Below are 14,860 nucleotides of genomic sequence, written 5' to 3' on the forward strand. Positions count from 1 at the left end.
TCCATTTTGACACGGTGCTGATCGGTGTGTTTACAATCCCTAAGCTAGACACAAAAGTTCTCCAAGTCCCCACAGAGCACTGATTGGTGCATTTACAAACTTTGAGCTAGACACAGGGTGCTGATTGGTGTGTTTACAAACCTTGAGCTAGACACAGTGTGCTGATTGGTGTATTTACAATGCCTTAGCTAGACATAAAGGTTCTCCAAATCTCTAGATTAGCTAGATACAGAGTGCTGATTGGTGCATTTACAAACCCTGAGCTAGGCCAGGCGCGGTGGCTCACGCTTGTAATCCCAGCACTTTGGGAGGCTGAGGTGGGCGGATCACGAGGTCAGGAGATCGAGACCACGGTGAAACCCCGTCTCTACTAAAAATACAAAAAAATTAGCCAGGCGTGGTGGCGGGCGCCTGTAGTCCCAGCTACTCGGAGAGGCTGAGGCAGGAGAATGGCGTGAACCTGGGAGGCGGAGCTTGCAGTGAGCCGAGATCGCGCCACTGCACTCCAGCCTGGGCGACAGAGCGAGACTCCGTCTCAAAAAAAAAAAAAAAACCCTGAGCTAAACACAGGGTGCTGATTGGTGCATTTATAATCCCTCAGTTAGACACAAAGGTTCTCCAAGCCCCACTAGACTCAGGAGCCCAGCTGGCTTCACGCAGTGGAACCCGCACCAGGGCCACAGGTGGAGCTGCTGGCCAGTTGCTCCCACGGTGTGCCCAGACTCCTCAGCCCTTGGGCGGTCGATGGGACCGGGCGTCACAGAGCAGGGGGCAGCGCTTGGCAGGGAGGCTCGGGCGGAGCAGGAGCCCACGGCCAGGGGGAGGCTCAGGCATGGCGGGCTGTGGGTCCTCAGCCCTGCCCCGCGGGGAGGCAGTTGAGGCCTGGCGAGAATTCCAGTGCAGCACTGGCGGGCCAGTACTGCTGGAGGACCCAGCACACCCTCTGCAGCTGCTGGCCTGGGTGCTAAGCCCCTCACTGCCTAGGGCCGGTGGCACCCACCGGCCGCTCGGAGTGCAGGGGCCCACACCCACCCAGAACTTGCACTGGCCCATGAGCCCCGCGCACAGCCCCAGTTCCTGCCCACTCCTCTCCCTCCACACCTTCCCGCAAGCAGAGGGAGCTGGCTCCAGCCTCGGCCAGCCCAGAGAGGGGCTCCCACAGTGCAGTGATGGGCTGAAGCGCTCCTCAAGCACGGCCAGAGTGGGCGCTGAGGCCCAGGAGGCACTGAGAGCAAGCGAGGACTGCCAGCACCCTGTCACCTCAGCAGCTTCTTTTTTTTTTTTTTTTTTTTTTTGAGACAGGGCCTCACTTTGTCTCCCAGGCTGGAGTGTAGTGGCGCTAACAGCTCAGTGCAGCCTCCTGGAATCAAGCAATCTTCCCACCTCGGCCTCCTGAGTAGCTGGGACCACAGCTGCACACCACCAAGTCCTGCTAATTAAAAAAATTTTTTTCTTCTCTTTTTTTTTTTTTTGAGATGGAGTTTCGCTCTTATTGCCCAGGCTGGAGTGCAATGGCACAATCTCGGCTCACTGCAACCTCTGCCTCTCAGATTCAAGGGAGTCTCCTGCCTCAGCCTCCCGAGTAGCTGGGATTACAGGCATGTGTCACCATGCCCAGCTAATTTTGTATTTTTAATTTTTAGTAGAGACGGGGTTTCACTATGTTGGTCAAGCTGCTCTCAAACTCCCGACCTCAGGTGATCCACCTGCCTCGGCCTCCCAAAGTGCTGGGATTACAGGGGTGAGCCACTGCGCCTAGACTTTTTTTTTTTTTTTTTTTAAACAGTCTCTCACTCTGTTGCCCAGGCTGGAGTGCAGTGGCGGGATCTTCAGCTCACTACAACCTGCCTCCTGTTCTCAAGTATTTCTCGTGCCTCAGCCTGCTGAGTAGCTGGGATTCAAGTGTGCACCACCACACCGAGCTAATTTTTTATATTTTTAGTAGAGGCGGGCTCTCCCTATGTTGCCCAGGCTGGTTTCAAACTGCTGGCCTCATGCAATCCGCCCACCTCAGCCTCCTGAAGTTCTGGGATGACAAGTGTGAGCCACCACACCTGGCCTTAATCACCCCTTTAAAGACCCTGTATCCGGCCTGGCATGGTGGCTCACACCTGTAATCCCAGCCCTTTGGGAGGCCAAGGCGGGCGGATCACCTGAGGTCAAGAGTTCAAGACTAGCCTGGCCAACATAGTGAAACTCTGTCTCAACTAAAAATACAAAAATTAGCCAGGCATGGTGGTGCACGCCTGTAATCCCAGCTACTTGGGAGGCTGAGGCAGGAGAATCACTTGAAGCAGGGAGGCGGAGGTTGCAGTGAGCCGATATCATGCCACTGCACTCCAGTCTGGGCAACAGAGTGAGACTCCCTCTCAAAAAAGACCCTGTATTCAAATACAGTCACATTGTGTGGGGATGAGGACTTCAACATCGAAATTCCTATGCCTCGGCCGGACGCGGTGGCTCATGCCTGTAATCCCAGCACTTTGGGAGGCCGAGGCAGGCAGATCACGAGGTCAGGAAATCGAGACCATCCTGGCCAACGTGGTGAAACCCTGTCTCTACTAAAAATACAAAAATTAGCTGGGCATGGTGGTGAGCGCCTGTAATCCCAGCTACTCGGGAGGCTGAGGCAGGAAAATGACTTGAACCCGGGAGGCGGAGGTTGCAGCAGTGAGCCGAGACCGCGCCACTGCACTCCAGCCTGGTGACAGAGCAAGACTCTGTCTCAAAAAAAAAAAAAAAAAGAAAAGAAATTAACCGCTGCTCACAGTTGTGCAAGCTTACAGGAACAAAGGCCAAGTGCCAATAACCACAAATGAGCCACAAGATAAGAGCTGACCTCAGCAGTGCTCCATAGGCCTGAATCCTCACTCCACTGGCATAGTAAAATCTCCACAGCCAGGGTGCACTGGCTCCCAGCTGTCATCCAAGCACTTTGGGAGGGTGAGGAGGGCGGCTGGTCTCAAACTCCTGACTTCAAGTGATCCCCCACACCTCAGCCTCCCAAAGTGCTGAGATTACAGGCGTGAGCCACCACGCGTGGACTATAACTTCCATTCTTTCAGGGAGCCCCAGAACCTGTGAAATTAATCTCTGCTCTGGCCAGGCGCGGTGGCTCACACCTGTAATCCCAGCACTTTGGGAGGCTGAGGCGGGTGGATCACGAGGTCAGGACATCGAGACCAGCCTGGCCAACATGGTGAAACCTGGTGTCTACTAAAGATACAAAAAAGTAGCCGGGGCATGGTGGTGTGTGCCTGTAATCCTAGCTACTCAGGAGCCTGAGGCAGGAGAATTGCTTGAACCCAAGAGGCAGAAGTTGCAGTGAGCTGAGATTGTGCCACTGCACTTCAGCCTGAATGACAGAGCGAGACTCAGTCTCAGAAAAAAAAAAAAAAAAAAAAGACCCTCTCTCTACAAAAAATAATGTAAAAATTAGCTGGGCGTGGTGATGCATGCCTGTAGTCCCACCTACTCAGGAAGCTGAGGCAGGAGGATTGCTTGAGCCCAGAAGGTCGAGGCTGCAGTGAGTTATGATTACACCACTGTACCTCAGCCTGAGCGACAGAGTGAGGTGCTGTTTCAAAAAAAAAAAAGCTGGGTGTGGTGGGTCACACCTATAATCCCAGCTACTCAGGAGGCTGAGGCAGGAGAATCGCCTGAACCTAGGAGGCGGAGGTGGCAGTGAGCTGAGATCGCCCCACTGCACTCCAGCCTGGGTGACTGAGCTAGACTCTGTCTCAAAAAAGGAAAAAACAACAAAAAATAGTCTCCAGTGGGGAGAGGTGCACCTTGCTAAGCACATATAATGCCAGGTACAAAAGAAAAGAAAGGCTGAACACTTCAGTTCCCCCTAGAAAGCCCCACCTCTTTCCAGGAATCCCTGCCCCCAGTCTGCACCTACATGCCCTAGGAAACTTTAAAACTCCCCCTCATCACACCTGCAGCGAGTAGGCACTTTGAGCTGGAGTTCCTCCCTTTCTCCATTCATTGATTGACAGATAAAGTTTCTATCTTGCTTTACTGAACCTGGTCTTTTCTATTGGTGCTAATGGCAACCCGAGAGAAAGGACTCATTAGTCTCGAACAGTCCCCTTAAGAGTAGGTAATAGCGGACACCATGGCTCACACCTCTGATCCCAGTGCTTTGGGAGGCTAGGGTGGGAGGATCACTTGAGCTGAGGAGTTAAGAGACCAGCCTGGGCAACATAGAAAGACCTCATCTCTAAAAAAAAAAAAAAGGCAGGGGGGATGGGGGCGGGCGTGGTGGGTCACACCTGTAACCCCTGCACTTTTGGAGGTCAAGGCAGGCGAATCACCTGAGGTCGGGAGTTTGAGACCAGCCTGACCAACATGGAGAAGCCCCGTCTCTACTAAAAATATAAAAAATTAGCCAGGCATAATGGCGCATGCCTGTAATCCCAGCTACTCGGGAGGCTGAGGCAGGAGAATCACTTGAACACAGGAGGCGAAGTTTGCTGAGATGGAGCCATTGCACTCCAGCCTGGGAAACAAGAGCGAAACTCCACCTCAAAAAAAAAAAAAAAAAAAAAAGGCGAGGGGGAGGAGGGAGACTTAAAAAAAAGAAAAAGAAAAAAAGTTTTTATTGGCCAGGCAGTGGCTCATGCCTGTAATCCCAGTACTTTGGGAGGCCGAGGTGAGTGGATTGCCTGAGGTCAGAAGTTCAAGACCAGTCTGGCCAACATGGTGAAACCCTATCTCTACTACAAATACAAAAAAATTAGCCTGGTGTGTTAGTGCAGGCCTGTAGTCCCAGGTACTCAGGAGGTTGAGACAGGAGAATCGCTTGAACCCGGGAGGCAGAGGTTACAGTGAGCCGAGATTGCACCACTGCACTCCAGCCAGGGAGACAGAGCGAGGCTCCGTCTCAAAAATAAATAAATAAAAAATGTTTTTGAGACAGTCTCAAAAGGGTGTTCAGGCCCTTATGTGTTCCCCCCTTCCACACACACACACACACACACACACACACACACACACACACACACAGGATCTGGGCTGACCTGGACTCCACTGAACCCACAGAATATGGCATCGGCAACACTGACCCAGCAGTCTCTCTGCTTTGTGCGTTGGGGAACCCCAAGTCACCATGGCAGGAGTGTGGCCACCTTGCTCAGGAGTCCACATGGAGAGGTCAGCTATCCCAGACATGACAGACCTTCTGGATGGGACATCCAGCCAGCCCAGCCCCCAGATGATGGCAGCCACTGTCACATGGAACAAATGAACCCCCAGTGAGCCTGGTCAGCCCAGAGCCAGGAGAGAGGATTCGACAACAGGTGTTTGGAGCCAGTGGGCATGGGGCGGCTTGCTCCACTGAGAACAAGAATGCATGACAGTCAGGAAGGTCTAGAGCCTAGAGGTCCACTAAGGTGGCATGTGGCACCCACACCAGCCTCACAGCCGGGCACACACATCTCTGACATACCCTGTTGTCCGCTGAGGCTGACTCGTGACGCAGAAAACATTAGAGAAAAAACCTGGCTGGTTGCAGTGGCTCACACCTGTAATCCCAACGCCGTGGGGGGCCGAGGTGGGAGAATTCCTTGAGGTCGTGTTGGAGGCCAGCCTGGGCAACACAGCCCGACCCCGACTTTACAAAAATAAAAAATTAGCTGAGTGTGATACATGTGCCTGTAATCCCAAAACTCGGGAGACTGAGGCAGGAGGATTTTTTTTTCTTTTTTTTGAGATGGAGTCTCACTCTTGTCACCCAGGCTGGAGTGCAATGGCAGGATCTCGGCTCACTGCAACCTCTGCCTCCTGGGTTCAAGCAATTCTCTTGCCTCAGCCTCCCGAGTAGCTGGGATTACAGGTGCCCGCCACCACACCCGGCTAGTTTTTCTATTTTTAGTAGAGATGGCGTTTCACCATGTTGGCCAGGCTGGTCTCAAACTCCTCACCTCAGGTGATCTGCCCACCTTGGCCTCCCAAAGTGCTGGGATTACAGGCATGAGCCACTGTGCCCAGCCCAGGAGGATCTCTTGATCCCAGGAGTTCAAGGCTGCAGTGAGCCGTGATCATACCACTGCACTCCAACCTGGGCAACAGGTCCATCTGAGTCTATCTCTAAGGGTCCCAGGGAGGTCACTCCCCGGCAAGGAGGCTACTGTGGCCCCCAACATCCCATTCAGAGATTCAGAAGCTGAGGCTCAGGGAGGAACTTTGCCCTGTCACCCAGAAATCAGGGTGTGAATTAACTTCAGTGGTCACCAACCTTTTTGGCACCAGGAACCGGTTTCATGGAAGACAATTTTTCCACGGACCGGAGGTGGGGATGGTTTCAGGATGATTCAAGTACATTACTTGTTTTTGTTTGTTTTTTGAGACAGTCTTGCTGTGTCACCCAGGCTGGAGTGCAGTGGCCTGATCACAGCTCACTGCAGCCTGGACCTCCCGGGCTCAAGCAATTCTCCTACTTCAGCCTCCCAAGTAGCTGAGACTACAAGTGCACACCACCACCCACAGCTAGTTAAAAGAAAAATGTATAGGCCAGGCACAGTGGCTCATGCCTGTAATCCCAGCACTTTAGGAGGCTGAGGCGGGCAGATCACCTGAGGTCGGGAGTTCAAGACCAGCCTGACCAAAATGGAGAAACCCCGTCTCTACTAAAAATACAAAATTAGCCAGGCGAGGTGGCACATACCTGTGATCCCAGCCTGCCCTCCCAAAGGGCTGGGATCACAGGTGTGAGCCACTGCACCTGGCCAAGATGCAGTCTCTAAAAACATAATTAAAAAATAATTAAAACAGGGTGAGTCTGAGACTATCCCAGGAAACCTGGCTTCCACTGCACTGAAGAGGAAGCCACAGTGGGTGGGGGTCCCCAGACCTGGGAATGGGAAGGCACTGCCCAAGCTCTGCTCTTCTTCCAGGAATCCTGATGTTAACGCAGACTCCCCAACCCAGCCCTGCTGCCCCTGCTCCCAAGAAGCAAGAAGCATAGTAGCTGCATCCAGGGCTTGCTCTCCATGTCCCACCTTCTCTGGGCTGGGCTCTCATGGAGGAGGGGCTGCAGCAGAGACCCCAGGCTGCCCAGGCTGCCCAGGCCAAGGGAGACAGAGACCCAACCCAGAGGCAGGCGGAGGATGTGAAGCAACTTTAATCGCCACCCTCAGACGGGGCAGCAGGAGTGTCTTAAGCACGGGGCCGTTCTACCCCCTGGGAGCTTGCCTGGGGCCAGCCCCTCGGTTCTGGCTGTGGCAGGTTCCCCATCCTAGCTCCCTGGATCTCCATAGGGAGTGTCCAGGGACCCTCAATCTCCAGGGCCACTTCTGCAGGAGCTCGGGTTCGAGGTTCCACGTGGCCAGAAGAGCTCAGGTCTCTGAGGGCTGGTGTGCCTGTGTACCCATCCGCATCACTGCTCTCCTCCTGCCTGGCTGCGCCCAGGGCTGGGTGACAGTGGTGGCAAGTGCTTGTCCTCAGGGCAGCGAGGTCTTCTGTTCTGACAGCAGCAGGGACTCCTTCATGGCCACCAGTAACCCCAGCGGGCGGAGGCGTTCCTGGGCTCGGAGCCAGGACAAAAGGAGGAGGGTGGCGGCGACCAGGCTTGTACTGAGCACCGCTGTGGGGAACAGATGGACAGAGTAGGGAGGGGGAAGGCAAGAGCCCCCACACCCACCAAGCTCCATACACATGGGGATGGGAGTTCTGCAGCTCATCCCTCCCCACCCACCTCCCCTGAATCCCCGGAGCTCTAAGCCCCCAACATGGGAGGGTTAAGTCCATCTTACCAGCAGCTGCAATAACCCCATAGGCAGCTGGGCTTCCAGACTGGTCTCCGGCAGAGGAGGACGTGGCATTCCCAACAGAGGTAACACTCTCCAGGGTCACAGGGGGCCCCATGATTGTGGCATTCCAGAGAGAGGTGACACTCTCCAGGGTCACAGGGGGCCCCATGGTTGTGGCATTCCCGAGAGAGGTGACACTCTCCAGGGTCACAGGGGACCCCATCGTTGTGGCATCCCCTTCCGGGAGGATCTCGTTGGTTCCTGCAATAAGCCCAGGCGTTCAGTAGTTGAGGAGAGAGCACTGAAGGTGTGAGGGGGCCAGGTGCCCAGGGGAGCCCTTGGGGTTTATCCTCAACCAACCCAGGCTGGGTGAAGCTGACTGCTGCCTGTAATTATGTCTTTCTTTTTTTTTTTTTTGGAGAGGGAGTCTGGCTCTGTCACCCAGGCTGGAGTGCAGTGGCGCAATATCGGCTCACTGAAACCTCTGCCTCCTGAGTTCAAACGATTCTCCTGTCGCAGCCTCCCGAGTAGCTGGGATTACAGGCGTGTGCCACTGCGCCTGGCCTTTTATTTTTTTGAGACGGAGTTTTGCTGTCACCCAGACTGGTGTGCAGTGGCCCAATCTCAGCTCACTGCAACCTCCGCCTCCCAGGTTCAAGCGATTCTCCTGCCTCAGCCTCCTGAGTAGCTCAGATTACAGGTGTGTGCCACCATGCCCAGCTAATTTTTTTGTACTTTTAGTAGAGATGGGGTTTCGCAATGTTTGCCAGGCTGGTCTCAAAATCCTGACCGCAGATGATCCGCCCGCCTCAGCCTCCCAAAGTGCTGGGATTACAGGCATAAGCCACCGCGCCCGGCCCCTAATGATGTCTAGCCTCCCCTACAGGGATGCAGGCATGGGCAAAGGCATGTGTCCACGACCCCGGCCTGGCCACGCCCCAGCAGGCAGCGGGTGTCCCCATCTACCCACGAGTCCACCCTAGCCCCGCAGGTGCGTACCACAGCCGAGCTCATCGCTGGAGTCGGGACAGTCTGGGTGGCCGTCGCAGCGCCATGTGAGTGGAATGCAGTCATCGCTCAGCGTGCAACGGAGCTCACCTGCTGGGCAGGCCAGGCGGCTGCAGTTGCGCAGTTTCTTGTCGGTTCCCCCAGAGCAGTCACTGACACCGGTGCAGGGGCAGGGGAGGCCAGAGGGCGGTGGGCATTGCCCATTCTGGGTACACGGCTCAATCCCTGGGGCACAGGGTTGGTCAGGTCCCAAATGCCCACCCAAGAAGGCCCAGGTACTTCCTGCAGCCCCATCCCCTGCAAGACCCACCCTCTAACAACAACTGAGCCCAAAAAATGCTCCCTTCCTAAGGCTCCGCCCCCTGCAACTGTTAACTCCACCTTCTAAGGACAGGCCTCCCTGCAAGCTCTTCCCCTGAAACCCCACTAGCTCTACCTTCCTACAAGCCCACTTTATTCTATTTGTTTCTTTCTTTTATTTATTTATTTTTTCTTTTGAGACGGGGTCTCCCTTTGCCGCCCAGGCTGCAGTGCAGTGGCGCAATCTTGGCTCACTGAAACGTCTGCCTCCCAGGGTCAAGCGATTCTCCTGCCTCAGCCTTCCGACTAGCTAGGATTACAGGGGCCTGCCACCACATCCAGCTAACTTTTGTATTTTTAGTAGAGATGGGGTTTCACTGTGTTGGCCAGCCTGGTCTCGAACTCCTGACCTCAAGCGATCCGCCTGCCTTGGCCTCCCAAAGTGCTGGGATTACATGTGTGAGCCACCGCACCTGGCTCCCTCCCTCTCTCTCTCCCTTCCCTCCCTCCCTCTTTCCTTCCTTTCTTCCTTTCATTTTTCTTTTTATTTTTTTTCCTGAGACAGAGTCTTACTCTGTTGCCCAGGCTGGAATGCACTGGCACAATCCTAGCTCACTGCAGCGTCAACCTCCCAGGATCAAGTGATCGATCCTCCCACCCTAGCCTCCCAAAGTGCTGGGATTACAGGCGTGAGCCACTGCGCCCAGCCCAAGCCCATCTTAGACTCCGCTTCTTATGACCCACAGACCCAAGTCGCACCCACCCCTGTGGCCCTGCCTTTCCCACAAGCTCCACCTCCGCGTGCCTGGCCCCTGACATCCCACCCTCAGGCCCCGCCCCCTGTAAGCCCCGCCCCGGGCATGGCCACTCACTGCACTCCTCCTCATCGCTGCCATCGCTGCAGTCCAAGTCCCTATCGCAGCGCCAGGTGAGGGGCACGCATAAGCCACTGGTGCGGCACTGGAACTTGGTGGGTGGGCACGAGCCTGAGCTGGGGCCTGTGAGACGGATGCAAATGAAGCTTGGGAAGCTGGAGGCTGGACCTTTCTCCAAGAGCACAGAAGTCACTGGCTGTGACCCGCAGGAGACAGGTGAAGTCCTGGGATGTAGGAACCACACTGGCGGCTGCTTGTTACTGAGCCCCTAGTACTAGTGGGGTTCAGAGTGTAGCAGTTCCTGGGCTCAAGAGCCCCACTGGGCAGGTGCTACTGCACTCCCCAGGTTACAGAGAAAGGAACTAAGAGGAGGCCACAGAGCTGGTGGCAGAGGCTGGGTGCAGTGGCTCACGCCTGTAATCTCAGCACTTTGGCAGGCCGAGGTAGGTGGATCACTTGAGGTCAGGAGTTCGAGACCAGCCTGGCCAACATGGTGAAACCCCGTCTCTATTAAAAATACAAAAATTAGCGAGGTGGGGTGGTGCACGACTGTAATGCCAGCTACTCGGGAGGCTGAAGCATGAGAATCGCTTAAACCTGGGAGATAGAGGTTGCAATGAACCGAAATCATACTGCTGCATTCCAGCCTGGGTGACAGAATGAGACTCCGTCGCCACAAAAAAAAAAAAAAGAAAAAAAGAGCTAGTGGCAGAGTTGGGGTTCGAACTCAGGTCTCGCTGATCCCAGAGTCTTCACCAGGCTCCTCATAGCGAGATATCTGCCCCGGAGACCTCCAAACTCAGTGGTTAAAGAGACTGGGAGATGGGCCATTTCTCCACATGCCCTGGGTCAGGCTCCCAGGCTCAGGTTAGCAGGGAGGGTCTATCTCCTTTGCATAGCAAAAGAGAAACTGAGGCAGTGGGTGGGAAACTGAGGCACTGGGTAGAAAACCTGCTCAGTCACCAAGTCCTGTTGCCTCGCCTCCTGAATTCCTCCCAGACCTATCACTTTCCCCATCCTAAATGTGTCAGCTCCTCGCCAGAGCCCCAGGCCCTAAGGTCCATTACGACACCAGAGACTTGCCCTTCCCTCTCTCCTCTCTACACCCTGTGTTTTCCCCTCAATTTTCAGATCTCAGCTGATTTCCTGGGAGGGTTCTCATGTCCCTCTCGGAGACCTAGGAAGCACTGCCTCCCGTGTCTAACAACTGTCCTTAAAGCCTTGGTCATGCCTGTCCACCCACAGACTGGACATTCCGTGGAGGTCTGGGCTGTGACCTGGCCGCCTAAACCCAGGGCAGTGCCTGATCATAAGTGGACACAGGTCACATAAGGGTCCAAGCTGGGTCCAGAGAAGATCCGGGCTGTCCTAGATTCTGAGCAGCGAAGCTCAGCTGTTTGCCGACCTGGAAAGGCACAGAGGGGCCTGGAACCTGGGCCAAGGGACAGAGAAAGGGAGTGGCCTTTAAGGCTTCCTCCTGGGTGTGGCCAGGGGTGGTGGCAAATCCGCCACCCTGGCTTGGCTTCACTCTGCCAAGGCCTTTAACCTCTTCCACCTTTACCCACCAGCCATGAGCCTCCAACCCCCCACTCCCCACTCCCCACTGCCAGACCCTCCCCGGCCTTCAGGCCTAATTGCACCTACTTGCCATACGGTCCCTGAGCTCTATGGAGCCCTGTGGACAAACCGGTGCCTGCTTCCTTCCCTGCCCCCGGGGGATCTGGCAGCCTCCAGGTGTGGCTCTCCACCCAGGCCCAGACTTCCATAGCCCTGACACCTCTGATCTCCCTTCCCTGGACTGCGGGAGTGTGTGTCCCTCTGCAAAGTGGACAGCAGATCACAGCAGTCCCCACCTCATAGGGTGTAAGCCTGACAGGAGTTAGAGTGACCAGTGACTTTCCCTCCTGGCCTCAGTTTCCTCACCTGTAAACGGGGTATGCTGGGAATCCCTACCTCAACATCGTGAGAAAAAAGAGACTGTGTATAGAGTTTTGTCCTGTAATCCCAGCATTTTGGGAGGCTGAGGCGGACAGAACACTTGAGGTCAGGAGTTCGAGACCAGCCTGGCCAACATGGTGAAACCCCATCTCTAATAAAAATACAAAAATTAGCTGGGCATGGTGGCGGTGCCTGTAATCCCAGCTACTCGGGAAGCTGAGGCATGAGAATTGCTTAAACCTGGGAGGCGGAGGGTGCAGTGAGCCAAGATAGCACTACTGCACTCCAGCCTGGGCGACAGAGGGAGACTCAAAAAAAAAAAAAAAAAAAAAAACAACAAAAAAAAAACTTTTGTACTTGGTTAATGTGAACCCTGCCTCCTTTAAAAAAACAAAAAACAAAAAAAACAGGAACATTTAGCGTGAATGTCAGGGACTTTGGGATGAGTCCAGGGACCTAGAAAGTGCGGAATGCACAAAGGAGCTGGGAAAGTGTGTGAGCCTGAGCCCAGAGCTGCAAGTTGGGAGTGCCTGAGTGCACAGGGAGGCCACTCCAACCCTCCAGCTGCCTCTAGGGGTATCAGAGAGGGAGCCCATCCCCACTGGCCACCAATACCTCTTAGGCCAGGGCGAACATGCCCACGGGGGTATACTGAACTTGTAACCCCAGTCTCTGCGAGACCCTGGAGTAGCATGAGGGGAGAGACCTCGCGTTCTCTAAGGATGGAGGACAAAGGAGGAGAGACTGGGAGGGCGGGGACGGTCGCGGAACGGTCACAAGGCCTGGTCGCGAGGGTTTGGAAGGCAAAGGGGCAAGAGGCACCAGGTGACCCGCCCTGTGTGATGAACGGTCGGATAATCTGAGCCTGCTAAGAGCTTTCCTGACCACGCTGGTATGAAGGGCGGCTTGGAGGTGACAATGGGGCACGACAGAGTACAGCAGGTGTGGAGGGGGTGTGCAGGGCAGAAGCAAAACCGTTAAAGGCAGGTGGAGACACCCTCTTCCCCTTCCCCAGCATGGGGTCTTCCTAGCACCAGTGCGCGCCTTCCCACAAGCAGATTAAGTCCAAGTCCACGTGCTGAGGGAGTGTCATGAACGGACATGCGGTGCAGCCAATGGCGAGGCGTTGTCGGAGCGCGGGGGCGGGAGCCTGCGCTGCGGGGGGTCACTCACCTGCGGCCCGGGCAGAGGTCGGGGTGGAAAGCGGGCTCGCGGCGGCCTCCAGGCCTAGTCCGAGGCCCAGCAGCAGCAGCAGCGCCAGGCCCAGAGCCCCTGTTCGCCGCGCTCCAACCCGCGCCATCCAGCCGCCGGTCGAGCTGTCCCCGCAGCGGCGCCGGCCACGCGCCGTCCAGACCGCTCTCTTATACCTGCTCACGCGCACGCGCGGGGTTGGGGCGGGGCCCAAGCCCCTGAGTTCTGCGGCGCCCGCGGCTACGCGTACCGTAAATGTCAGAATAGGAGGGCAAAGAGAATTAGAGGCCCGTCCCCGCTTTCCCCAGTGACGAGATCAGTTGAAAGGTATGGAGCCCGCTTGAAGTTAGAAACTTCTGGGGATGGGAAGGAATTTGTTGGTGTTCATCTGCATTATTTCCCGTTCCACATGAGGACTGCTGCAAATGTTACTACTGCCTCGTGATCCTCTTTAATATGGCAGCCACGCCCCTCAGACACTTCCCATTTCCTCCCTCATCCCACTGCTTTTGTGGCGCCGACAGGTAATTTATTTTATTGACTTATTATGGTTTATTGTCCTAGTCCCCATAGAATGCTAGCTACTGGAGGGCAGGGATCTTCTGTTGCTCACTGCTTTATTCTCAGGGCCTGACACATAGTGCTTGACTCATAGTAGGCTCTTAGTAAACATTTGGTGAGTAAATGAATAAATGAAATGTCCATTCTCGGAGTCGGGTTGCTCGGGGGAAAAACAAGGAAATCAATTAATTAATTAAATTTAATAATAAAGGCCGGGCGCGGTGGCTCAGTAATCCCAGCACTTTGGGAAGCAGAGGCGGGCAGATCGCTTGAGCCCAGTTCGAGATCAGCCTGGGCAACACAGCAAGTCCCCGCCCGTCTCAAGAAAAAAGAAAATTAGCTGGGCATGGTGGCTCTAACTTGTAGTCCCAGCTACTCGGGAGGCTGAGGTGGGTGAATCACTTGGGGCTGCACTCCAGCGTGGGTGACAGTGAGACCCCATTTCTTAGAAAAGTTGGCCGGGCGCGGTGGCTCATGCCTGTAACCCCAGCACTTTGGGAGGCCGAGGCAGGCGGATCACAAGGTCAGGAGTTCTAAACCAGCCTGGCCAACATAGTGAAACCCCCATCTCTACTAAAAATACAAAAATTAGCCGGGTGTGGTAACACCTGCCTGTAGTCCCAGCTACTAGGGAGGCTGAGATGGGAGAATCGCTTGAACCTGGGAGGCGGAGGTTGCAGTGAGCCGAGACCACATCATTGAACTCCAGCCTGGGTGACAGACTGAGACTCTGTCTCAAAAAAAAAAAAAAAAAAAAAAAAGTCGTGGTCATAAAACTTGGTTCAGATGCCGTCAGTGGCATGCCTTGCCTAGCGTCTTGCCCTCCTTGTGGCCTCTGCACACCCTGCCTGGTCTTTCCTTCTCTGCTGACCTTTCTGAATCTGATTCATCCTTTTGCCCCAAGCAGAATCCCACCTTCTCCAGGAAGCCTTGGGCTGTTAGCCTTTGTAGGACCCACTCTGGGACACTTGTACCTGCTGCCTGCAGCTGTGGCCTTTCCCCTTCCAGAGGGCAGGGTGGTCTCAGCACCCTCTTGGTCCACAGCTGATCTTTTTTAGCTGCTGAAGGGCCCAGGACTGTGCCCTGGGGAAGCCATGACACTCTTCTGCGTAGGGTCACTGGGTAGCTCCTGCAGCCAGACTTGGACACCCTCCCTTTGCAGATTTCTGTCTCCCCAGGAACCAGCTGCCTTCCTTCCGGGGCGAATTCATTCTCATCCCACAGCCCCAGCAT

The 14,860-nt window shown here is 55.1% G+C and overlaps 1 protein-coding gene across 1 annotated transcript; it reads right to left on the bottom strand.

Annotated features, from left to right (window-relative positions):
- Positions 1-7,108: 7,108 nt before the first annotated feature.
- Positions 7,109-14,860, bottom strand: CD320 (CD320 molecule). The gene is made up of 6 exons (XM_055237835.2): positions 14,602-14,860; positions 13,049-13,306; positions 9,935-10,060; positions 8,754-8,987; positions 7,758-8,015; positions 7,109-7,588 (listed from the first exon to the last, which is right to left on the bottom strand). The coding sequence occupies exons 1-6, from the start codon at positions 14,858-14,860 to the stop codon at positions 7,446-7,448; spliced, it is 1,278 nt and encodes a 425-aa protein (XP_055093810.1). The 3' UTR covers positions 7,109-7,445.

Source organism: Symphalangus syndactylus, chromosome 13, assembly GCF_028878055.3.
Source record: "Symphalangus syndactylus isolate Jambi chromosome 13, NHGRI_mSymSyn1-v2.1_pri, whole genome shotgun sequence".
NCBI lineage: Eukaryota > Metazoa > Chordata > Mammalia > Primates > Hylobatidae > Symphalangus > Symphalangus syndactylus.